The sequence below is a fragment of the Larus michahellis genome, chromosome 4, assembly GCF_964199755.1.
Source record: "Larus michahellis chromosome 4, bLarMic1.1, whole genome shotgun sequence".
Taxonomy (NCBI): Eukaryota; Metazoa; Chordata; class Aves; order Charadriiformes; family Laridae; genus Larus; species Larus michahellis.
In genome coordinates, this window is record NC_133899.1 from 28091839 (window position 1) to 28117903 (window position 26065).

At 38.1% G+C, this 26065-nt stretch overlaps 1 protein-coding gene across 5 annotated transcripts in view; it reads left to right on the top strand.

The window, feature by feature from the left end:
• KIAA0586 (KIAA0586 ortholog) overlaps positions 1-26065 on the top strand; it is a 76913-nt gene that overhangs the window by 30138 nt on the left and 20710 nt on the right. For 4 of the 5 annotated variants that reach the window (XM_074583628.1, XM_074583629.1, XM_074583632.1 and 1 more), the window contains 11 exons: positions 293-489; positions 700-818; positions 1392-1576; positions 4072-4231; positions 4813-5038; positions 5573-5814; positions 6294-6370; positions 9086-9220; positions 13267-13447; positions 16605-16741; positions 21122-21209. In XM_074583628.1, coding sequence (XP_074439729.1) covers positions 293-489; positions 700-818; positions 1392-1576; positions 4072-4231; positions 4813-5038; positions 5573-5814; positions 6294-6370; positions 9086-9220; positions 13267-13447; positions 16605-16741; positions 21122-21209 — 1747 coding nt within the window. The remainder of the gene's footprint in view (positions 1-292; positions 490-699; positions 819-1391; positions 1577-4071; positions 4232-4812; positions 5039-5572; positions 5815-6293; positions 6371-9085; positions 9221-13266; positions 13448-16604; positions 16742-21121; positions 21210-26065) is intronic. The other variant, XM_074583631.1, reaches the window with a different exon arrangement.

Genomic DNA, 26065 nt, shown 5'->3' on the forward strand with positions numbered 1-26065 from the left:
TTTCTCAAGTACTAACGTTACTATTGACTCCCTGTCCTGTGCAGCACAGGCAGGAAATATGAGCCAAATCATGTTTTACTTAGCAGTTCCTATAGCCTTATACCTCCACAGATTTATGATTTGCCAAGTTTAGAATTGTATCAATTAACGTCAACGTACTAAGAAAGGAGAATGTGGTTTGTGTGCCGTGACACATCTACAAATGTTTCTCAAAGAAAAAAAATTATTGGTTACCTGAATGACATTACCTTCCAGAAACTCACCATAACTTAATTTACTTCTTATTTATTAGGATCAGGAAGAGGAGGGGGATGAAATTCCAGAATTCTTTGAGCCTCTTCTAGAGCTTAATGGACAGTTTAAAGTTGCCTTGCCAAAATACAATGGTCCTTTGTTTCCTCCAGTGGCTTCTGCTCCTCAGCAGTCTTCTGATGTTTTGGATGAACTGATTGAAAGGAGAGAAACTACAGAAAACAGGTTGATAAATTGGTGAGTTACAATACAACAAAGTGGTGAGAGCGTATATATGGAAGAAGGAATGACTCCATAAGAATACCTTTCCTTTCTTCTCCTTCCCTTCTTCTCTTTCCTTTGAGCTGCCTTACATTTTATGTCAAGAATGCTCTTTTGTTTTATGCTTATGTATACTTTTAGGTGTCTTGGTGTTTGCTGATAGTTAAACAGGTTTTATTCTGCTAGGGTGGAACAAGAAATAATGTCAAAAATTATCAGTGGGATGTACACAGTTCAGAAAGAAACACTGCCCAATGCTAGCACCTCAGAGAGTGAAGACAGTGAGACTGCAACATCTAACATTGGTAAGTAGGAGTTACTGTTCTCAGCAGATAGGTTATCCCAATTTTTGGCTAATTTTAACAAGCTGTGTAGGTAGCTGCTGCCTGACCCTAAGAGTGGGTAAGGCTGAACCAGTGAAACTATAAAATGCAAAAGTGCGTGCTTTAATTTTTGTTGAGACAGAGCAAGAATTATAAGGCCATTGAAATAAATTATCCAAAAAAAAAAAAGAAAAAGAACACATGAAAGACACAACTGTATAAATCAGCTTCTGTTATTGGCCATCTAAATCAGATTTGGCATTTTGCTAAGCCTGTAATGTTTGTTTGCCTTTCTTTTGTTATTAGATACATCAACAATTCCCTCCCTTATAAATGTGTGAGAATGGGAGACAAATGCATTTCTCCTGTGATGTCACTGCCATTTGCTGCTGCCTTCTTTTATGATGCTGAATTGCTTCTCTATGTTGTTTATCTGTAAAATTAAAAAAATCGTTTTTTGCAAAGGAATGCTTAAAAGTTCATGATGCTGCTGTACAGTACATGCATTTTAAGTAGTGAGACCTGGATATGTGTTTTGTGTTTCTTTGTTTTCAGTTGAAGTTGCAGGTGGTGGAGGATTTCAACTCTTTATCAATGCTGGTGTGCCTGTGGACTCGGAAATGATAAGTCATTTTGTAAATGAAGTGCTCAGTGAGACAATTGCAGCCATGCTGGGTAACAGGCAGTCTCAGAAAGCCATTCCTGCTACAAATGTTCTTCCAAGTGCAACAGTTATGATGGTAAGAGTCCGTTTTGTTTAAACTTCGCTGCTGAAGTTCTAACAGATCATTTGTTCGTGGCATGATTCTTTAACTATGTGCAAGACAAAGATGACAGAAAAAAACTGATGAATTGAAATGCATGATTTGCATTTTTTTATTATTTCTTACTATATCCCAGCAAGCAATAAGATTAAACCTATTTCACTTTAAAAAAAATTTTGAAAAGAAAAAAGAATTAATTCCTTTGTGCTAGTTGCAGCTTGCTATATTTATTTGTGTACTTTAAGGCTGAGCACAAAACTGATTTCTAAAGGAAAGTCTTGATACTTAATTTCATGTTGTCAAAAGATTGTTATTTTCAACAAAAATAGCTGTGCTTCTTTCTGGCAAAGAAATGAAATATGAAGAAACTAATTTCTTCTTACAAGAAGAAATAGAAGCTGAGAGCGATGCTATTTTTAGTCTTACGGGCTTGCAGCCATTCTTTAATATCTGTAAAAATGAATATTAATTCATACTGAAAACAGTAGTTTTCAGTAAATGCTTAAATGATTAGTAGAGCTTCCTGTAATACAGGATAATTTTCTCTGTTCCCTTTGATAGTCAAATGACAGCTGGCTCTTTGGTAACCACATGGCTGTGCTACAGTCTGGTGTTGTATAATGTCTTTGGGATGAATGTGGAAATTGTTGCACTTAGAAATCCAACTATTCAAAGCTTTGTTGAAAGTGAGATCAATTATTCTATCCTGCTACAGTGCATATATACTGAAATACCACCTAGTGCCTGCTGTGAGTGACCGACAGACTATTCTGCAGTCAAAAGTAATCATTTCACTGCTGCAGGCTTAAATACAGCCATCCTGCATCTAAAGAGCTCTTCACCACTCCATTACAGGTTAAGGAGGGTATGATGTTAAAGGGAACTGTTCTTTGGAGGTTGTTCTTTTGATACTTAGAAACCTCTTTTAATAACCATTCTACATTTACTAATAGCCCACTTAAGGCTTCTTGTTTCTGTACCAGCTTAAACTGAAATGTCGTTAGGCTGAAGCGGTTGCTTTCTCCTTACTACATATATTCATTTGGGCACTTCAGGAGATTAGTTTTGTCCTTTTTGGGCTCTGTTTGATTAGGCTAAATAAAGCAATTGTCTGTATGTATACCATTTTTTGACTTCTGCTGACGGACAGCACGTTTTCCCATTTAGATTGGTCTTGACCATGGGTAACACTAATATGTTGATATACGTTGTAGTATGCAAGATGGGGTTTCCTCAGTGCCTTGTGCTACAGTAATGATATTCTCCTGCCTTTATTGGAATCTCAGGTAGCTAATTATATTTTTTTTTTAAGTCTTTCCACATTTGTGGATAATAGTTACCCCTTGGGTAACTTGTACATTCATTAGGTTTTTTCTTCTTCTTCCATTTCTGCACAGCTTATAGCAGAAGTTCTCGAATATGTAGTCTATGCATTCTTAATCTACCTCTTCTTAATGTGAAGTTTCCTATCTAGAACTTCAGCTGCCCAGTTACCAAGTTCTTTGATGTTGATGGTGTCTCACAGTTGTGTGTGAACTGCCAAATGTGTTAGCATGTTCCACTTCCCATAAGAGTTTTTAGCCTGGAAGCTTTCCTTTAGCCACATTATCTTGTTTTCTTTGTGAAATGTCAGAGAACAGGGCTGGAAAAAACCTGAAAAGTTTGATAATATGCCTCTGTAGCAAGCTAAACTCCATCATATTTGCTTGTCAGATTTATCTCCATCATTGTCAGTTTTTAAAGAATGTCACAACTGTGTTTGAGCTTATTTTATGAGCTTATTTTATTCATGTTCATGAATTGGCTTTTGCTTTACTGTCTTGGCTATTGCTTTGTTTGTAATCTTGTTTTTAATTGAGTCTCTTACCATGAGTTTGTCATACTGACTCAATTTTATCCAAGTTACAGAATATTTTCTTGCTTAAGATTGCATCAAATGCTTTATTAAAATTCATATAATCATATAATTCATATTTAGACTGGACATTAGGAAGCATTTCTTTACCAAGAGGGTCATCAAACACTGGAACAGGCTTCACAGGGAGGTGGTTGATGCCCCAAGCCTGTCAGCGTTTGAGGCATTTGGACAATGCCTTTATCAATATGCTTTAACTTTTGATTGGCCCTGAACTGGTCAGGCAGTTGGACTTGGATGATCATTGTAGGTCCCTTCCAACTGAAATGTTCTGTTCTGTGCTATTCTATTCCTAATGATTTCCAAATGTAATAATTCTAGTGCATAATTTACTGGTTTTTGATTTATTTTGTCCAGGCGTATCATTTAGCCTGGTGCAACTTCATGTTTAGATGGATGAGTTAGATCCATGAAGCATGTATCTAAGCAACAGCTGTTCCTGTTCTGTGATAACCTGCCGTTCTCTTTCTTCCTCAGCTATCTCTGGAGATACTTGGGAGATAGGAATTTTGCATTGAGATAATAAATAAGTGTGATTACAATTTTTTTCCCTCAGGAGTCTCTTGTGCCTACTCCATTGCCAACACCCCAGGCCACACCACCACAAACACCACCTTCAGAAAAAGAATTGCCTCCAGTCAAAACTCCAGAGTCTTCTCTGTCTCTTACAGAAATGAGTGGGGATGTTCACGAACATGAAAAAATTAAAGAAACAGGTAGTGAAAATAATAATTGAAGTTTAGAAGTAGCAAATATGCTTTAATCTACTGGCTCTAATTTTCTTCTTCAAAGACACATTATCTCTCAGGATAAATATTCTTGAGGCTGTAAGTCAAGTGGAAACCCACATAATACAAAAATTAGGAGCTAATTCATATAAAAAGCAAACATCTTCTATTTGGTAACAGTTCTATTTTCAGACTTAATGCACATTTCTATGGTGTCTGATTTCTACCCCTCCATGCTTTTTCACATCAGAAGCATAGCTGTCTTTTCCTCCTTCCTGTGTTCTTAATGTTAATTAAGCCAAATTTACACTCTCCAAATAAAGCAACTTAGTTTTTAAAATGCGGAGCAGTCTCCCTAATTAAAAGAAGTAAGGAAGTGAAGTTTTACTCTAGCTCCTTCAGGTGCCAACAGTGTACTTAAAAGAAACTAGTCTTAATCTAGTCTTTTCTCCATAACTATCAAAATATACCACAAACGTTACAAGTGCTTAGTGGAACGGACTAACTCTCTGTCTGAGATTTACTTCCTGCTTTCCTTGCTGGTCTGAAATTTGGCTTCACATGTGCAGGAGTTGAGATTCCAGCTGTCACTAGCCGTGTTGGCACACCTGTGGTTACACCTGTCAATACGCCTCCTAGCACAACCACACCAAGCCCTCCTGCCTCAGAATGGGTCTCCAAAGCTGCAAAAGTGGAAAGTACAAAGCCTCCAAACCCATGGGATGATGCAGAACTTCCTCTGGAAGAAGAGAAACCCAGTCCTTTAACTGAAGAACCATTCTGTCCCAAGGCTGTGTGAGTTGAACAGGCTGTGTGGTTTTCTCATGTCTTAAAAAAACAAATATATTATTTCTAGATATATCCTCAAAAAGTCAGTAAATAAATGATTAATGTGTATATCAGGAGGCATTGAGATAAGCCAGGATTCTTTTTTTTCATTACTTGACTTATATTTGGGGGAAAATGTGAAATCAGGACCTTTCTCAGAATGTATTGGTCCGCATTCATTGTCCTGTTGAACACTGTAGTTGGTAAACTGGTATTGTTACACCTGCCAGAAATAAATGTAGCGACAATGAAATATTGTATTATTAGCATTTTGTATTTCCTATTACCTTAGTGGGAATAAATGTTATAGTTTTTAGTTATAACTAGAAATTCATTCATAAAATATTATTTAACCGTGTTGATTCTTGGATCATTCTGTAAAATGCTGTCCTCTTTCATTTGAAAAATACTCGCAAATTAATTTCAGTATTGATTTAAAACTTCAGTCTGTATTGTTCAGTGCATTTTGGTGTGTTCATAATGCATATTCTTACATTATAGTGAGATGTCAGTGGCTAATGATGAAGAACCAGAGGCCTTGATTTTCCCATCTCAGCAGTTGTCAGCGAGGCCCTTCGAATCGCTTCCTTGCAATCCAGAGGTTCCACCACCTGTACCTACAGTTAGTTCTGGGCAGTCCACACAGGAAAGCAGCCTTATCCTCACAGAAACAGAAACTGCGGACAGACCCATCTCAGAAGGGGAGGTACTTTTCAGCTATGGACAGATTCTGGCTGCAAGAGGTAACTAACTAGACAAATCTGTGGAAATTAAAATTCCGATTAATTTTTTTTTTTTTATAAACTTCTCTTCCGGTCTACTAAAGTTAGATCTCATACATTTGCTAATAAACCTGGGCCTTTATTTTTTGGTTCATGGTTTTGGATTTTAGAGACCTCATTGCTCTTTTCCTTGTCTCTGAACAAAATGCTTCTGCTTACTAATGAAAAAGATTAGATCTGCTCTTTTGTCATAAGATCAACTTGTAAAATAATTGGAACTGTCTTGCACAAGTAGCATGTGGTACTAAGTTTTTATTGAAAGCAAAGTATAAGAGTGATTTTCTTGGAAGCTGAAAGTATGTCTTTGTAATACACATCCAGTAGTGGGAATTTCCAACTTTACTAAAGCACCGTGCTGCAGTTATTAAAGAATGTGGCCTTGGCTTTCTTTCCTATATCTTGCATGGTTTTTAGTATTTGTAACTTAAAATATTTTTCAGCATTAGCAGAAGGAGGACCGTCTCTTCCAAACCTTGCTGAGAGCTTAGAGAGTACTTTACAAGATGCCAATGAAATGGTAAGGAAATGTTTCACAAGGAAATTGAGTTAGTGTGGTATTCTGCCTTGAGCATCTTGATAAATTGGATGTGCTGTAAGCATTTGATTTAGAAACTTTTTAAATTTACTCTTTTAAACTGTACACTTGTAAAGAATGTTAGAATTTCAGAGCGCCAAAGAAAAAACCCACATTATACAACCTAATTTGTATTGAAAAAAAAAGTTGAATTATTTATTTACTTCTGTAGGTGAGACATAGCTAGTAAGCTTTTTCATCTCTTTGTTGTGTTAATTTTAAGATGTCTTAAACATTGTTATGCTCTGAGCTATTTCTGCTTTGAGCCATCTTTTAATTGTTTGTCTGCTTAAATCATTAAAGTAGGTTAGCTGAGGCTGGAGTTAGATAAAGCTGCTTAAAACTTCAGAATAGTTTTTTATCTGACATTTACTTCACTCCATTGTCCTGGAAGCCTCCCAAGTGAAGGTATTCTCCATTCCCTTTCTTTTTTAGCACTTTTCCTCAAATGCCTGGATTTTCCCTCTCTGACTTTGTGTAATGCCTCTTGGTAGAACATAACTGTCATATAAATAATAGTATCAGGTAAAGTGATACTATGCTTAAACCAAACTGTTTTCTTTACGAAAGAATAAAAAAATAAATTGATAGTGAAATTGTAATAGTATTGATTGGAAGGGACTTCCAGAGAGATTTCTAAAATCTTCCTGGACTGCCTCCACAATGCCGTATGGCTCTTCTGAAAGATATCCAGATAGTTGAAATCTGCCATGAGGATGAAGACCTGCAATCATCAGACCCCTCTTAATGTTTTGTAGAAAGCCTCCTCTTACTTTCTGTTGGACAGGTGCTCTGAAGCAGACCCTGACCACAACATTCCCAGTGTTCCTTTGCCCTCTCATCCTGACTCAGACCATCAATAGGCTCATGGAGGTCTGTGAATTCAAGGAATTATTTCACCTGGGATTGAAAACTGGCTGAGCTACTGGGCTGAAGACCAGTCACTAGTGGTGTATGCCCAGGGGTCAATACTAGCTCTAGTGCTGTTCAACGTATTCAGTAATGACCTAGATGATGGGGCAGACCTCATCATCAGCAAGTTTGCAGATGTAGTGTAGTGTAGTATCTATGATACAAAACTGATTGATACGCAGTGGGCTGTGTGACCATTCAGAGGTACCTCACTGGCCTGGAGAAATGAGCTGACAGGAATCTCACTAAGTTCAACAAGGAGAAATGCCATGTTCTGCACCTGAGGAGGAGCAACTACATACACCAGTACATGCTGGTTGCTGGCCATCTGGAAAGCAGCATTGTAGAAAATAACCTCGGGATCCCAGTGGACAAGTTGAACATGGACCAGCAATATGTACTTGTGGCAAAGGCACCCGCTGTCACCCTTTGCTGCATTTGGAAGAGCATTGCCAGCAGGTCAAGGGAGGTGGTCCTTCCCCTTTAATCAGTACTGGTGAGATAGTATTTGGAGTATTGTGTCCAGTTCTGGGCTTTCCAGTACAAAAAAGATACAGATTTACTGGAGTAAGTACTGCAAAGGGCTGCAAAAATGATTAAGGGATTGGTGCATCTGTCATATGAGGAGGGACTGAGAGACCTTGGATTGTTTAGCCTGGAGAAGAGAAGGCTTGCAGGGGGAATCTTATCAATGTGGATAAATACTTGGTGTGAAGGAGTAAGGAAGACAGAGTCAGACTCTTCTGAGTGGTGCCCACTGAAAAGACAGGAAGCAGTGGACACAGCCTGAAATTCAGGACATTCTGTTTAAATGTAAGAAATGTTTTTACTGTGGGGGTGGCCAGACACAGTTTTTGGTGCTGCCTTGTGCAGTTGGGTTGGACTAGACAATCTCCAGAGGTCCTTCCCAACTTCAATAATGCAAATTTTAAATGTCCTAGAGTAGGAGTCCTCTTTTCTTCTCCCTGCCTATCCTTCCTAAACAATTCTACCCGTACATGGCCATACCCTCCTTGTGCATACTTTCCCATTGAAAATCCATGATTTAATTCATGTCATAGTTCTGAGACTGTGCCCTGAACTTGCTTATCTTTCTGTCTATTGTCCAGACTTTGCCATCTGAGTGTATAGGCACTTGAGGAAAATACGCTCCCTCTTGATCAAGATTGTAAAAGTTCCCTTTGTGGGCTTCCCTTTGGATACCTCCTCTGTCTGCTGTGCTTCCTCTTTTAAATTCTTTTATCAGGTGAACCTAAATTAAAGTGCTCTTCATCAGGTTGGATGAAGATGCTTGATATATGTTCTTCCCTGTCTTTGTCAGCTGGATCGTAACTCCTTCCAATAGTCCTCCATCCTCAAACGAGGCTCTCTAGCTGAGGAAGCTAAATCCTTGCTGGGGAGACCAGCTCTGCGGCCAGATCATTGCTAGCAACCAGTATGTTTGAGGATTTAGCTGTTTCCTTGAACTTTGAAGGCCTAAATGACCTTGTTCTTCTCTAAGCATTGCAGTCTTGCGTATCAGATGAAGACTATGCACGTCTGTGGGTAAAAGGAGAAAACAGTGCATCATTTTGCTTATTTTTAAATGCCTAGATTTTTATGGCACAAGTTCTCAATATGGAAACTGTAACAACTGCTTTTATAAAAGAAAAAAGCTTAATTGTGAACTAAAGTAAGAAGATTCAAGTTCCTACAAAAACCAGTTTTTATATCATGTATTATGTGGATTTTGTTTCTTTATTTTAGGATTATGATCCTCCCAGTGAAGGGCAAGTAGTGAGAAGACTGGGTAAAGGCTATCACAGGGATCCTGTCCTGACTCTTTTAGCCAAATTAAATCAAGCACCTGTTGCTGCAAAAGAAGGAAGGTACCATTTGGAGGTAACTTACAGTCCTTTTCCTTCCAATACAGTACTTTTGAAGTGATAATTTCTTACTCAAAAGTAGATAAAATATTTCAGACTTATCCTTGTTGTTGGCTAGAGAACAGTTTCATACACTTCATTCCCCGCTGGAAGTGATCACACTTCTGTTAGCTGTGTTCTCATGTAAAACTTTTTAAAAACACTGAAGGTTAAGCATTATAAATAAGTTAGCTGTCCATAGTATCACATGTACCTAGCTTTCAAGGTGTGTACATGACTGTTCCAGTGTAGCACATTTGTCCTGCAGTTTGGACTGGGTGTCTACTCTAACTGCCATAGCTGGAGGTGTGCGGTCGCAGGGCCGTGATCTCATGGCAGTTACAGAGACGTGGTGGTATAGCTTGCATGACTGGAATGCTGCCACGGACAGCTATGTACTTTTTAGGAAAGACAGGCCAGCAGGGCAAGGTGGTGGAGAGAGCAACTGGAATGTATCAAGCTCTGCCTAGGCGTGGATGAAGAACGTGTTGAGAGCTTATGGGTAAGAATTAAGGGACAGGCCAATATGGATGACATTGTTGTGGGTGTTTACTACAGACCACAGGATCAGGAAGAGGAAGTTGATGAGGCCTTCTACGGACAGCTGGAAATAGCCTCACAAGCACAGCCCCTGGTTCTTATGGGGGACTTCAGCCAAGCTGATATTTGCTGGAAAGGCAACACAGCCAGGCACGTACAGTTCAGAAGGTTTCTGCAGAGCATTGATGATAGCTTTTTGACACAGATGGTGGAGGAGCCAATGAGGACAGGTGTGCTGCTGGACCTTATGCTAACAAACAAAGGACTAGTTGCAGGTGTGAAGCTGGGGTTAGCCTTGGCTGCAGTGACCATGAGATGGTAGAGTTCAGCATCCTGTGTAGAAGAAGCAGGGCAAAAAGTAGAATTGCAGCCCTGGACTTCAGGATAGCTGACTTTGCCTTTTTCAAAGACCTACCTGGAAGAATCCCATGGGTTAAGGCTTTAGAAGATAGGTGGGCCCAAGAGAGCTGGTTAATATTTAAGCATCACATGCTCCAAGCTCAAGATCGATGCATCCCTATGAGTAAGAAATCAAGCAAAGGAGGCAGAAGATTTGTGTGGATGAGCAAGGAGGTTGTGGAAAAACTCAAATGGAAGGAAGAAGTTTATGGAATGTGGAAAAAGGGACTGGCCACTTGGGAAGAATAGAGGAATGTCGTCAGAGTATGCAGGGATGCAATGAGGAATACTAAGGCCCACTTGGAATTAAGTCTGGCAAAGGTTGTCAAGGACAACAAGAAGGGCTTCTTCAAGTACATCAGGAGCAAAAGGGAGACCTAGGGAAAATGCGGACCTGCTGCTGAATGAGGTGGGTGCCCTGGTGACAGAGGATGCAGAGAAGGCAGAGTTACTGAATGCCTTCTTTGCTTCAGTCTTTACTGCTAAGGCTGGCTCTCAGGAATCCCTGAGGTAAGTGAGAAAGTCTGGAGAAAGGAAGACTTTTCCTTGGTTGAGGACAATCGGGTTGGAGATCATTTAAGCAAACTTGACACCCACAAATCCATGGACCCTGATGGGATGCACCCATGAGTACTAAGGCAGCTGGCAGATGTTATTGCTAAGCCACTCTCAATCGTTTTTGAAGGTCATGGAGAACAGGAGAGGACTGGAGAAAAGCCAATGTCACTCTAGTCTTTAAAAAAGGCAAGAAGAAGGACCCAGGGAACTACAGGCCTGTCAGCCTCACCTCCATCCCTGGGAAGGTATTGGAACACCTCATGCTGAATGTCATCTCTAAGCATGTAGAGGGAAAGAAGGTTATCAGGAGTGATCAACATGGATTCACCAAGGTGAAATCATGCTTGACCAACCTGATAGCCTTCTATGATGGGATGACTGGCTGGGTAGATGAGGGGAGGGTGGTGGACATTGTCTACCCCGACTTCAGCAAGGCTTTTGATACTGACTCACATAACATCCTCATAGATCGTTCATTTTCTGTGGCCAGTCTGGCCCAAATCATGATAGAAGTGTGGCTTAGATGAGTGGACAGTGAGGTGCATTGAGAACTAGCTGAATGGCAGAGCTCAGAGGGTTGTGATCAGTGGTGCAGAGTGTAGTTGGAGGCCTGTAATAGTGATGTTCCCCAGGGGTCAGTACAAGGTCCACTATTCATCATATTCATCAATGACCTGGATGAGGGGACAGAGTGTACCCTCAGCAAGTTTGATGATGACAGAAAAGTGGGGGGGGTGGTTGACACACCAGAAGGCTGTGCTGCCATTCAGCGAGACCTGGACAGGCTGGAGACTTGGGCAGAGAGGAACCTAATGAAGTTCAACAAAGGCAAGTGTAGGGTCCTACACCCAGGGAGGAATAACCCCGTGCACCGGTACAGGACTGTATCTGCTGCAAAACAGCTTTGCAGAGAGGGACGTGGCAGTCCTGGTGGACAACAAGTTGACCATGAGGCAGCAATGCGCCCTTGTAGCCAAGAAGGCCAGTGGTCTCCTGGGGCGCATTAAAAAGAGCGTGACCAGCAGGTCGAAGGAAGTTATCCTCCCCCTCTATTCTGCCCTGGTGAGGCCGCATCTGGAGTACTGTGTCCAGTTCTGGGCTCCCCAGTTCAAGAAAGACAAGGAACTACTGGAGAGATTCCAGTGGAGGGCTATGAAGATGATCAAGGGAATGGGGCATCTCTCTTATGAGGAAAGGCTGAGAGAGCTGGGTCTGTTTAGCCTGGAGAAGACTGAGAGGGGATCTCATCAATGCTTATAAATATGTAAAGGGGGGGTGTCAAGAGGATGGGGCCAGACTATTTTCTGTGGTGCCCAGCAACAGGACAAGGGGCAACGGGCACAAACTGGAACATAGGAAATTCTGTCTGAACATGAGGAAAAACTTCTCTGCTTTGAGGGTAACAGAGCACTAGAACAGGCTGCCCAGAGAGGTTGTGGAGTCTCCTTCTGTGGAGATAATCAAAACCCACCTGGACATGATCCTGTGCAACCTGCTGTAGATGAACCTGCTTTGGCAGGGGGGTCGAACTAGATGATCTCCAGAGGTCCTTTCCAACCCCTACCATTCTGTGATTCTGTGAAGTGAACTGTGAAGACTGCAATATGGTTCATGAACAACTTTATTTACAGCAGATCTTGCTTTTTGTGATTTTATTGATACACATGCAGTTTCTTCCTTCAGTCTTGGTTAATTTAGTCTAAATAATTACTAACTTCACTCACCTCCTCAACTGTTCCTTTGTCTGTCTTTATTTTACTTAATGAGCTCTGGTGGATGGACTTAGTGAAAAGCTTTCTACAGTGTCAGCTCTGAGTCTGACTGTTACTGTAGTGATATTTTTTCATTAGCACAAATGCATCTCTAATTTGCCTTTTCCCTTTCTCATAGTCACAGACTGCTTAGTCTGTCCATACAAGACACTAATAAACTCCCCAGATTCTGGCAAGGTGTGTGCAAGCGTACCTTCTTGTTTATAAGAGAAAGAATATTCTTGTAGATGTTACTAGTATCACCTTAAAATGATACTGCGCACATGTGTGTATGTGTATTCAACCTGTTTTCCTGCATAGAAGCAAGCTGTTTTTTCACTGCAGCTTTGAAAGTCAGAATCCAGAGAACCATCCCTATTTGAATTGCAACAACAGACAGTCAATAGCTTTTAGGTGCTTTCAATGTTACAAGGTCAGATAGTCAACAATGGCCATATGTGTGACATTAAAGAATTCACGTGCTAAAAATATAACTTAAGTTCTGCTCATGTTGGCATACCACTAACAAAATAAGTGATATTCTTTGGCTGTAAGTGATTCTTTTCTGTCCAGTACTGATAAATGTAGGTCTTGCTTTCAAATCCAGTTAGATGATAATATCTTCAGTTTCAGTTTTATTTATTCAATGCTAATAGTATAGACTTAAGTTTATGAGTGCTCTAAGGGTTAATGTAAATAGATAACAGTGCCTGGTTTTGGAAGAAATACATGGTGTTTTTTATTCCTGCTCTTCTGATGTTGCTGTTCTATGTAGGATTCTGATGATAGTGTTGGGGAGCTCAGTGAAGGTCAAAGACCGAGGCTGACCAGAGCAGCAGAGAGAATCCTAACGCGACATTCAGTTTATATGGACCATCCAACTGCTCGGACTTCTGAGAACAGACCACACCAGGGTTTCCGTTCTCCATCACCAGGGCAGCTTGCCCAAACTGGAGGTACAATTAGACTGTTATTGCTTCTCCATGATATTTATGTGGATTCTGAGTTTTTTCTATAACAGTATCTGAAACAATTTCAGAGAGTACGTTCAAAATCCAGTATTAAAAATTTACAGGCAATTGCTGCAATGAAACGATTAGCATTCCTATTCCGAGAACTGGATTTAATTCAAGCTGTGTCTTCAATCTTCTTTGTCTGTAATATTCTACAATTGGAACAAAAATCATGCCAAGTACTCACTTGCCTATAAAAAAGTTGACTTATAAAGTATGTATTTTATTCTTTTAAGTCAAATTCAGTTCTCAAAAACACTTAGGTTGACCATTGTTCAAATTGATTCCCATAGGACAGGTATTAACACTGGCAGTTCAGACTATTTCTGTGTCCCCTTACGCAGCACTCCTCCTCATTGTTTTTGTCACTCCATCGAGGTGATACTGCAGTGTCTCATAATCGGTAATGTATTTTAGCTTCATATATTGCTATAACAATATGGAAATTCCTTTTTTTTTTCCGGATGAGTAGCTGAGGTGCATGCGTAACGGCTTGCACAAAGCAGTGCAGGGATAAGTTGCTGTGGTAAAACAGGGAAATTCATTTATTTCTTTTCAGTTGAAACTAGTGCTGTAACCAATGGCCCATCCTTTCTCTCCCTTCTCTTTTTATCCCACTTTCTCTATTGTTATCTGAAAATGTACTTCTGTATTTGCTTAATTAAACTGCTGCAAGCATGTAGAAACTCTTCATTTTGTTAACTATGGGTTTAAATATGATTAAACTGAAATAATTATTAGGGTGTTACAACACAAATGTGGTTGCACTGCTTCATCAAAATCTGTGTAAATTAAAGTGATCAAACAGCTGGTTTTCTGTCCTTTTAATTTTCACATTTATGAATTTGACAAGAGAAGCATATCTCACATTATCAACCCTTGACCAGTAGGAAGTGGACTGAAATAGAATGTGTTCAACACATGGCAAAAATAATCTCAGAGAAATAAGAGTATTTGCTTAGTTTTGAACTGATTCGCATTTGAACTGGTTATACAGAGAGTAAGCTTTTTAAGCTAGGTGTTACCTAACATTTTGGACCAGCTATACCACAATTGGCCTTGAAAATATGTTTTGGTACGTTATATATTACCAATATACATTGCTATATATTATCATTATATATTACTACTTGAAAGTAGTTTGTTGAATGTTGTTTGGAGATTGGTTACGTTAGGCTCCGTGGCATAAGGCATTTCATCAAGTAGCTTGTTTAAGGCAGTGTTTTTAGAGGACAATCAGCATTAAGAACACTGCGGTGTAGGAATAAATTAGTGATCTAGATCAATCTGCGGTAAGATTCAAACACTGCTCAGGATCATATAGAGAGTTAGCAAATGCGCGTTAAAGGGAGAACCTGTCTACTAGGCATATTTCATTCTTACCCAGACCGTTCATAGCTGTATCTGGCATAACATGTTTGTATTTCCTCTATATTTATTTTTAAAATTTATTTAATTCCATTTAGGACGCCCTTTGTTCGGTAAATATCTAACACTTTTCAAAACCAGCTCCCGCATGCAATGATAATCTAGACACAGTGTGTTTCTCTAGTAATTTTTTATGCTCATCTCTCTAAATCTTGTAGTATTGTTTCTGATGTAGTATTTTTTTTAGAGGAGGCAAATGCCCTGGACTAACTACCATAGGGGAATGCCCTGTGCTTTTACATTATCTGGAATAATCCCAGACTGAGTTCTGTTGCATTCTGATGATTTTTCATTTAGCTTCCCTCCCTCCCCACCTCTGAACACACAGCACATTATTCATTGATATTGCTAAGGAAACAACATCGTATCAAAGCTAGGAGCTGCTTTCAAGACAAGAGTGTGTTCGTGTCAGGAAGGAACAGAAAATCTTGTTTCCAAGTCCCTTTGATAGCAAAGTCAACACTGAATACGAAACAATCTGTTCTGGGTGAAATGATCTGTGATTGTGTTTCCACTTTTCTTCCCAATTTTTTGTATCTGTCCAGTGGTACGTGAGATCACATGTTCTTCAGTCTATTGCAAGTCAGGACTAAGGGCTATTTCCTGATAGCCACAACAGTTACAATGCAGGTCCATCATTTTATTTGCTAATTATTTTGGGGGGTAAAATTAATTGTTACATCAATGGCTGTAAAAGTTCATATATTTCAGGGTGTGTATCTCTGTATATATAACCTTGCAGTGGATACTCAGTTTCTCTCTCAGAATGAGTCACTCACAGATATAGTTGTAAGAATTCTGTGGATTGGGTGTCTATGGGTATCTTCAGTTTTGTGACCAGTTTTTATTTGTATTATATGGAAACATGATGTCTGTTTATAGGATGGAGAATGTGTTGCTTATGTAGCTATATAACAGCATCCTGATGAGCAGTCTTTTATTTATAAATCCTTGTTTTCAGTGCTTAAAGTCATGGATATAAAAACCAACATGCAAATGAAATGTGGACATGTAGTCTTAAAGTGAACAATAATTATAGTTAATTAGGCAATAATTATAGCCAGTTAGGCTTAAAATTCATTCTTTGACTCTTTATGATAGCAGAAGGCTAAAGTTAGTTCATGGGCTGTCAGTACATTATTCATAAAGGTGCTTTAAACACTTGCTGACTGCAAAAGCATGATAAATGCTGGATTATATAGCAAATGATCCCTTTGAAAAAGACCCTATACAGGTTTATTTTCATTCACACAACAGTGAAACGTTTTCATGAAGAAGCCTTTCCAGTCTCTTTCCAGTACATGTGATAAAGCTCATTAAGCATATAATGGTATGATGAACAATACAGCTCTTAAATTATCATAAACACTTGCCTTGTTAGAAATCTACAGATGATAAAACTGATTTTATTTTTTCAATTTTCACAGCTATATATTTCTTATTTCTTTTATTTTTTCAGTTTCCACAGATAGATATTTCTTATTTCTTTTTTCCCCACAGGAATAATTCAAGGGATATACAATAAGCCATGTAAGGATGAAATAATTCTCTTTAACATTGCATGTCCCATTGTTGAATCCTGAAAGGCTTCACATCCTGCCACATGAGTTGACTGGGAGATTATTGCTCCAGCTCATCAAGGAATTTTTTTCTCTTTGTTTTTCTGTCTCAGCAGAAATTCTTGGAGATGCAGATACAAACTGTGGTCCAATGTTTATGTCCGAACTGGAATTGCAACGTGTTTCAGATCCTGTTCTGCAAACAGAACTAAGCTGCAGAATGACATATCTCTCAGAGGATCTGTTCCAGGTAAACTCAAAGGATCTTTTCTGTGACTCTGCAAATCGAAACCTAGGAAAATAATTTTTTCCTGGATTGCTTTGCTGACTGACATCACAGAAGTGGTGCATTTAAAGTGACACATTCATCTAAGAAACTGAAGTAAAAAATACATGTATGTAATAAAAATGATTGTTTCTACTTTGATGGAATCCATACAATATCTTTCCGTTAGGTTCAGAGCTTCTCTTTTACCTTTTCTGTACTTCCTCACACCTTCACTGGTCTCACAGGATCTAATACTAGTTATACCCAGTACAGATGGGGCATTCCAATGTTTTAGGGGCACAGTGCTTCAAATACAGAAGAATAACATGATAGGTATATGGGAGAGGAAGCAACAAGAGAGGTTTGGCTTCACCAGTTGTAACCCACTGATTCAGCATTTCAGGAGCTTCAGTTATCTTCGTAGGGGAAGGGTTGGAAAGGCAGTAATGATGATGTACCTCAGAATATTTGAAGGTAGGGGAAGATCCTATTGATCTCTGCTTGAAACCTATAGAGTTAATCCATGTGCTGTTACCTAGAGATGATGGTTTCCTTACTAACTAAAGATAAATACAAATAGCAAGTGGCAAAAGCTAAAAATGAGGTGGCAGATAGCTCTTTAATATGTTAAGCTTCACAGTGTGGTTGAAAGTAATGTTATACTGGAAGTAATAACCGTGGTTGCTATCTTCATGGATGCATTCTGTCCTTCCCTGATATTCTATATTAAAAATAACCTAAAGTATCTTATATTACTTGTCTTTGGTTTTATGTTTTTGAGCCTTGATGTGTATTGTGCCATTAATGTCTGAGCAGTGCATAAATACACCATCTGAAGTGATGTGTTGCATTTTCAAAGAGGATTTTAAATTTTATACTTCTTTTCACATTGAGATTTCCAGAACATACTATTTCGTGGAATGATTGTTCACAGGCAAAACTAGGTTCTGTTAAACCACTGTGTCTGTTTGGGTGAAGCTCATATCCTTGTTATTGTTTCACTAGCCAGAAGTTAAAGGAACAGAGGGTAAACCATGTTTCCTTCTTTTACCATGATTAGCTGTGATAAAGAACGCAGTGATACCTGCATCTTGTGCTCTGGGGAATTAGCTGATGTGGTTAGGAATGGTTTTTGTTTGCCTGTGTACAGGCAAATGATAATGTACCATGTGCAAGATTACCCATGTGTATAGTCTTACCTATGCAAGAAACGTAAGGTGATCTGACATAGTATCTTTCATAGGAAATATACAGATTGTTATACAGCTGCCTGAAAGGAGGCTGTAGAGACGTGAGGGTCAGTCTCTTCTCCCAAGTAACAAGTGAGGACAAGAGGAAATGGCTTCAAGTTGTGCCAGGGGAGGTTTAGACTGGATATTAGGAAAAATTTCTTCCCTGAAAGGGTTGTCAAGCGTTGGAACAGGCTGCCCAGGGAAGTGTTGGAATCACCATCCCTGGAGGTATTTAAAAGACATGGTAGACATGGTGCTGAGGGACATGGTTTAGTGGTGGTTTTGGTGGTGTTGGGTTGATGGTTGGACTTGATGATCTTAAAAGTCCCTTCCAACCTAGACGATTCTATGATTCTATATTATCTTATCTTTAGTATACAGATAGTTACATATTATCTTATCTTTAGAAACTTTTTATTGCATCTGAACCCTTAGTGTGGGTTTTTTTGTCTGTTGGCATATAAAACTCAATATACATGGCATATAAAACCAACCAAACCCCCAAAACTTCGTGTGTGTGGTTTTGATTGTTTTGGTTTTTCCTCCAAACAAAACAATTTCTTCCTGTACATGGGTGTTCCTGATGTAAGACTCTAAATCACTGTTTCTCATGGGCTAAATTTTTAGCTTTTCTATAACATTACCATACCTATAAGCAATAACCACAGTAAACATCTATCTTGGATGGGGCAAAACCATGCTCTATAAGATCCTTTATTAGATCTGTACATCCTTCTCTGAAAGAAAGATCACCTGTACCAGATGATTTGAAAGCTTGTTTTGACAGCATCTTTCTACAATGTAACAATGATGGCTTAAGTCATACAGGAATTTTCTTATCTACCCAAATTCTTTGGCTGCTCCTTCATTTCTGGCATTGGATTTTTGTGAGATTTATATATGCTTTTAGCCACTGTTAGACAGAATGCCAGACTGAATGTATCTTCAGTTTGACCCCTTCTGTCCATTCTTGTGCAACACTATATGAATTAACTGTTGTTTGTGGCCACTTTGCACTTGTGCTGTTAGCTATAAGAAGCAAGAGATGACTAGGAGAAAGCTGGGTTCTTCCTATTCTAGATAAATCATTTTGATCTTGGGATGGACCTGAACGCTGAAAGTCATATTTCTGTGGCTAAACATGTCAAAGAAGGTAGATCTAAATAATGTGAAGTCCCAAATGCATTGTTAAACTCTTAAAAAATCAATTAGTTGCCAAATATTTTCATAACGTTCTTATATAAGTATGAATGTTTTTAATATTTTTTTTAAGTGGGATTGTCACTTTGGTATTCTTATTAGCTTTCCTTTTCAGTATTTCAAAAGACATGTTGTTTTTAATCTTCCAGGAATGCATAATTGTAGGTTATGAATCTATATGTTATCTCAACTTCTGTTTGCACCTCAGTTCAGTTTAAACTGTTTTGGGTTTTCTCTGGTTTGTCTTATTAAAAATCCAAAACAAAATAAAAACACTTCAAATGGACTCATGAGCATACTGTTATGCTGATTATGTTTAATGTTCTGTAACATTGGTGGCTTTTGATCGCATTTTCATGAGACCTTCCTGCTTTTAGAAAACCATCTCAACTTTTTCTTACCTTGTCAGCTTTAAATGAACCAAGTTGGTCAACCTCACAGTGTGTAGAGGCACCCGAGTTAGTGCCCATCCTAACTGGTCTATCCAAGCATGTAGTGCCTTGTGAAGATGCTAACTTGATCTCAGATGCATGCATATTCACTTTTGTCAGCTTAAGCTCACCGCTTTGCTGGTGAGGTTGTGTTGGTACGTGTTAGAAATTACATGCTATATATTATTGCAGGCCTCTTTATGCTTTGTTTACTGGGGAGTGTAAACAAGTCCATGCAGCCATTGAGGAAAAGACAGTGACTGAATCGTTTATCTTTTTGTTCCTTCTGATTTTTGCAGCACTGGCTTAAATGATCGTTAAGTATGTGACAAGCAATATCATTACTGTTGAGATTGCGGTTATCATACGAGATAGTTACTAGGTGAAAGAAATGGGAAGCCCTGATTGCATAGTTGGAACTGTGCTTACTGTTTGCCAGATGTAAATATTTTCTTCTTTTTGTCTATATTTTGGCTGCTTATTTCACTTGTGGCCTCCGTAGTAGTGGAGGGTTTCTCTCACAGAACTGAAGCATACTTTCCTTTTCTTCCTTTTTATCTTTTGGTGAGCAAAATACTACTGGTACTTTGTCATCAGGTCTTCAAGAGAGTACCTTTTCAGGGCATATAATTCTCACAGAAGTCATACAGCAATTCTGTCTATGGGTTCTAAATGCTGTGTGATAAGCAAACATTTATGATCCTTCTCATGTTCCTCCTTCTTTAAGAATCGTCATTAAAAATCTTATATTCATCTGTGGGATCAACAGAACAACTGGTGAAATCAAATTTATTTGTCATAGAGAATGCTTAAGTCTTCTAGGTCTCCATGATTCTGTGTTTTGCACTTCTCATGTTTCCAGTCTACATGTAGTGGAATGTCCTTGGGCCACAATTCTTGTTGCAGTTAACACATAAGACAACAAGCATACTTGATAAATAGCAATGGCTCCCTTTTTAACGCACCGAGTGTTTGTTGCTTCTAAGAAACTGTTTTCCCATAGGCATTGTTGCAGACCTAGGTCCTGAAGAAAATTTCAGGAAGAGCAGAAAATGGTTTTAAAAACACGGACAAGGAAATAAGTTTTGTGCTTGGCATGAGTTTTACAACGTGTGCTGAAATTTTTCTTTTTCTTTTCACTTTTTACTCAGGAGGATAATACCTAGGGAGAAGTCCTGGGTATTGAAGAAAGACACAGAAGTCTTATGTTCTTTCCACCACATGCTTTGAGTAGAAATTGAGGGTCTTGTGTGTCTTCAGTTCTAAATGGCACTTTGCCGTGCCTATTCCTCCTAGGATGTTTGTCTAAAGGAAATAGCATTACAATAGTCTAATTCAGATCTGAATTCTTTTGAAGTCAAAAGGAAGGAGAACAAGTGCATACCGTTTAATGAATCTTTAAAAACCTCTTTGGATGTTTCTTGAAGCTCCACATGATTTCCCTAAGCTTTTCCATCAAAAGTCAGATTTGTAATACGATTTTAATGTATGATATATAGGAGGAAAACCGAGGAGCTGTAGAAGTTGAGACTCTCAGACCCCGAGTTATTCATGTGAGAAGGAAGTCTGAAGAGATGCAACAAGAAGGTAAATCAATGTCAATAAGTAAACAGTTCTTTCAGTTAAGCACTTAACTTTTAAATGTTGTTGAATGCTCATGTATAATAAAGTTCTGATTTTTTTTAATTTTGTTTTCATTACTCCGAAATTCCCAAAATTTCCGAACATTTATATATAATGTGTATAAATCTGTGTAGATAGTTACAGTATTGTTGGGGTGCACTGAAAGGATTGGTAACGTGTCTGTATGTAAGTCATCAGAATCCTTGCAGTTAAGTATTTATTTAAATTTTTATTTGCCAAGAGCATTACAATGTGCATATTATGTAGTCAACTGAATCTTAATTGCTTTATAGAATGCTGCTTAGCAAAAAAAAATATTCATAATGTTGTGATAGATGTCAGTGGTTCATATATGTGAGAAAATGCAGGGGTACTAGAGGAGAACTGAAAGATAATACAAAGTTAAGATCATGCAAATGTGAAAAAAAATAGAGCTTTTAAATCTTAAAATGGCCTGGTTTGTGATGGCCTTCAAGGTAGTGTGTCACAGGTAGTGATTTTCTTTTGTGATGGACACTATATATTATTTATGCATAACCATGCTATTTTTGGAGATTACTTAACAGTGTTTGTTAAAAGCCTTAAGGATATTAAATGAGAGGGGGAGAATATTTTTTGTTTGTTGTCATTCAAATCAGTGTTGGAGTAACATAAACTGAGTACATTATTGCCATCTTTAATTTTTTTTAGCAGAAAATTAGTTTGTGGAGGTGGTGGAGTGAGATACAGAGCAGTTTTAATCTTACATGCTAAGAAAAGGAATCTAAATACCTGCATGCCTACAACATATGCAATTATAATTGCTCCACCCTAGTATGGACAAATTTTTCCTTCAAGCCATTTTTAAAATAATTCTTTGAACTTCTTCCATTTATTTTTTTTTTTAAAACATCTAATCAAATTATAATTCTGATGGGATTATTTTGCTTCAACTATTTATAGCAGTAAGAAAAGCTCTGGGCCAATGTTATTGGTTGTGGGACTTGGAACTGAATTTCAAAACTGTGGTTTACATATGAAGAAGGCTTTGAATAATGTAAAACTTAACTTCTATGGACAATTAGTGGAAAAGCTTACAGAACTGAAGTGGCACACCACAGTGCAGGTATATGCTTTATTGTAGGGACATTTATCAACATGTGTTTTTAAGGTGGTAAAGACTAAATTTATTTAAAAACGGGGGTTAACTCTTTATTTAACATTGGTGGAAAATACTGCAATGATTTTTTTCTAGTAGGAAGAACAGTATTTTTTCCTCTGGTGTTCAGAAAATCCAGATTGCCTAAGGAAAGTGAATTTCCAATAAGTTGAGTACGACTTCTAAATTGCCAAAAAGGAAATTATGTGCCTTGCAGGATCAACTCATTCCCGAGTTTAAAAGCGGTTTTCCTTAATAGTGGTTGTAGGAATTTTTCTTTTCTTCTTCATCTTCTTCCCCAACACTTCATACTAAGCATCAGAGAGAAGGCAGAGAGAGGGGATACTCTTAACACTGTACTTCATGCTTTTACACCACAACTTTTTCTCAAAGTGTTAACAAGACAGCACTTCCAGCCTCTGTGATTGAGTGAGGTGTTAGAGAGGGCTGGAAATGGAGTAAAATGTTTTTTATCAAATCTCGTGTTTTCTGGAATATTTATGTTTAAAAAAAAAGAAAATTACCCATACTGTAATACAAGGTTTGGGCACAGTTCAACCGTGTCTGTGTGTCAGAGGAAAATGTTTGACCACGAGATGGCAGTAGTCAATTTTCTTTGAGAGGGGGAAAAAAAAGAATTATAATTTATATACCAGGATAATTTACATCTCATTCAAAGTGTACATATTTAATGAGCCAATAAAAATCTAGAGGATTTGCAAATGGAAACAACTGTCTGTCAGTTTCAACCAGAAGGTCTTGTCTCTGTAAGCTTCACCACAGCAAACTTAATCAATCACAAAGTTGAGGGTAATCCAGAATCATTTGAAAGAAAAATGAAAACTTGCAACATGATAAGTATATATGTGTTTAAGGAAATCCAACATTTTAAAATTAAGCACATCTGAAACCATAAGTTCAAAGCACCCGTTTTATAAAAACTTTGTCAAACGATTGCCTTTACCGAGATAGCAAGGGACAACGAGTACTTGCCTGAAAATGGAGAAGCATTTCAGAGGCAGGACCATTTAGGTATTTTTTTCTGAGTTTAAAGGATAAGTAGTTGTATTGCTATTAGAACTTAGAACATCTGGAGCCCTAACATGAAGTGTGAATTCAGGATGTTGGTAGAAAAGGGAAATTCTTTTGGACTTGGAGATGGATGTAAAAGAAGCCTTTTTTATTTAATTGATAAATACATGACAAGATTTCATTCATCTTTTGTCTATGGTCATAAATATATATATGATAGAGCTTTCTTTTGTTGTTGAAAAAAATTTTGTGGTCTACAGTGAACATGTGTTTTTACTGAAAGAAAGTTGATTGATGTCTTCTGATGAAAGTTGAAGTGCAGTAGGGCTGTTACAATATCATGCCTGAAAGGGTAATGTCTTCTGAAACTTACAACTGAAAATAAAGCCTGAACGTAATATTAATTGAAAAGTGTGCCTTCTCTAGACATAGTGGAGACAGTGGTTTGAAAACATATATTTGTAGTATATAATACACATGCATATATATTTTTGGCTTTATAATACCCTTTAATCTTTGTACCATTCTTTCATATATCTTCATAAATTTAATATGATAATAATTGTTGTGGTTGGTGAATGCACGCATTTCCAGAATACAAGCATTTTCAGGCTTACACTAACATGATTCAGAATTTTTGAATTAAAATGAAAGAATAGGTGGCAATGCTTGACTGCAGAGCGTTTTTAAACTTTAATATAAGCAGCTCAGAATCAAGAGGTAGATGTATTATTATTTTTCTTAATTATTTTTCTGCAGCACAGACTCACAAAGTATGACCTAAAGAGCACAACTTCATGGTAGTAATTCCTTTCTATCTCCAGCTAGTGAATTATATTTGGGCATCCATAAGTACATGGCAAAGGAATATTGGGACACTAAGCAATTGACTTTGTTGACGCAGAGAGATTGCACAACTGCTTGTGGGAGGAGATGATCTGTGCAATAAATGAATAAGAAGGCAAGAAGCCCTGAAAACAATCTGTATAAAAAATAAAGCTTTCAGAGTCCCTGCTCGGTATCGAAAATGAGCTAGTTCTGTGTTAACGTTGACATTATGCTGTATTAAAAACTGTAATATTGAAAATATGGATATAACTGAATACTTTTTTGCCTCTCTTCTTCAGCCAGCCATTGCTCTGAGTTAGATTTTGGTTTATTTTTTTCTTTAAACTATTGTGGCATGAGGCAGGCTAAGAGTCCTTATTTCTTTCTTGGAACTGGTTTGGTTAAACTCCTAACAACTATCCTACTGAAAGTTTACTTTCTCCTTAATATCCTGCTGTTTCTTTTTTTGGACTGAATTTTACTAAAGGCTTCTGCTAATGACTGTCCATACCACCCTGAAAACAGCAGCTAGTGAAGCAAAACGGAGCTATTCTTTCACACTGTAGACAATACCACCACAGCCTGAGAGGTAGGAATAGTTTGCGTAGCCTACATTGGTCCTTGAATTTGACTAATTTCTAAGAAAAGACCTTGGAAATTTTACTAATGATATCAATTAGCTGTAATTATAGCATTTTCAAGTAAATGTCCTGTTAGAGGTTTATGTAAGTTTTTCAGTTTTTCTTTAGAACCCTTATTTCTGGTCTATTTTGAGTCTGGTTTTCCTATACAGTTACCTCCCTGTGCTATCAGATGGCTCATTGACATAATTCAGTTAATATATTTTACATTCGGGCAAGTCAGGAAATCCAAAGCTGCATTTCCCACAGAAACTCTGTCCTTTCTGGAAGTGGTCATTAGCTTTGAGGTACTGCAAGTGGTTTATAAAACCAGTTCTCAAAGATTTTTTTTTTTTGCTTTTTCTGCACATGTGACCATAGCAGTTACATGACAGCCCATGTATTAGAAATCATGCGTCTGTGTAATAATGCATTTTGCATATTATCCCTGCATAAAATCCGCAGTAGCCACACTTGAGAGTGTCTAGTTTGAATTACTGCAAGTCAACATTTAACTGTGTTACCATACATTCGGAACAGGAGTTTTGAATTTCTTGGCTTTTGTAGATATTATTTATCTGTTGAGAAGTGCCGTTTATATCTATGGTTGCTGCTTTTCTCACTGAGTTACTTCAGTTATTTTTCAGACAAAATGTTAAAACAGAAGTTTGATTTTTAACAGCTTAAGGGAAAGTCTTGTGTAGAACTGTTATTGTAGACAATGATGTCCTTCTATGGTGGGTGTGGTGGTCTGCTTCAAGTTAGGGTCCTGGGAAACCAAGCACCCAGCCCCATGGGTTTCATGTGACTCCTCACATCCTTGCACCCATTCTCAAGAGATCTGTTTCTGAGAAATCATCCTCTGGTCTCCTAGACCTGTCATTTCTCCCCAGTCATTTGTGCAAAAGGCATTAACAACAGGAACTTATAGCAGGTGAAGCAGAAATCTCCCTGGTATGTTTTTTAGACTACTAGAATGCAGTTTCATTTTTTGAGGCATCTAAATTAATTGAAATCCAAGCAATCAGATGAAGAAATGAAAAACCAAAAAAAACCCCAGTTTATACTTAAAGAAAACTGTACCAAGTCAGCTCATATCGCCTCGCAGTCTGAGGATTTCCTACTAACTGGCGTGCTCGGATAGAAGTCATTCTCCTCTGGAGTCCAGTTCCACAACATGTATTGCCTGGCCCTTTTTTTAC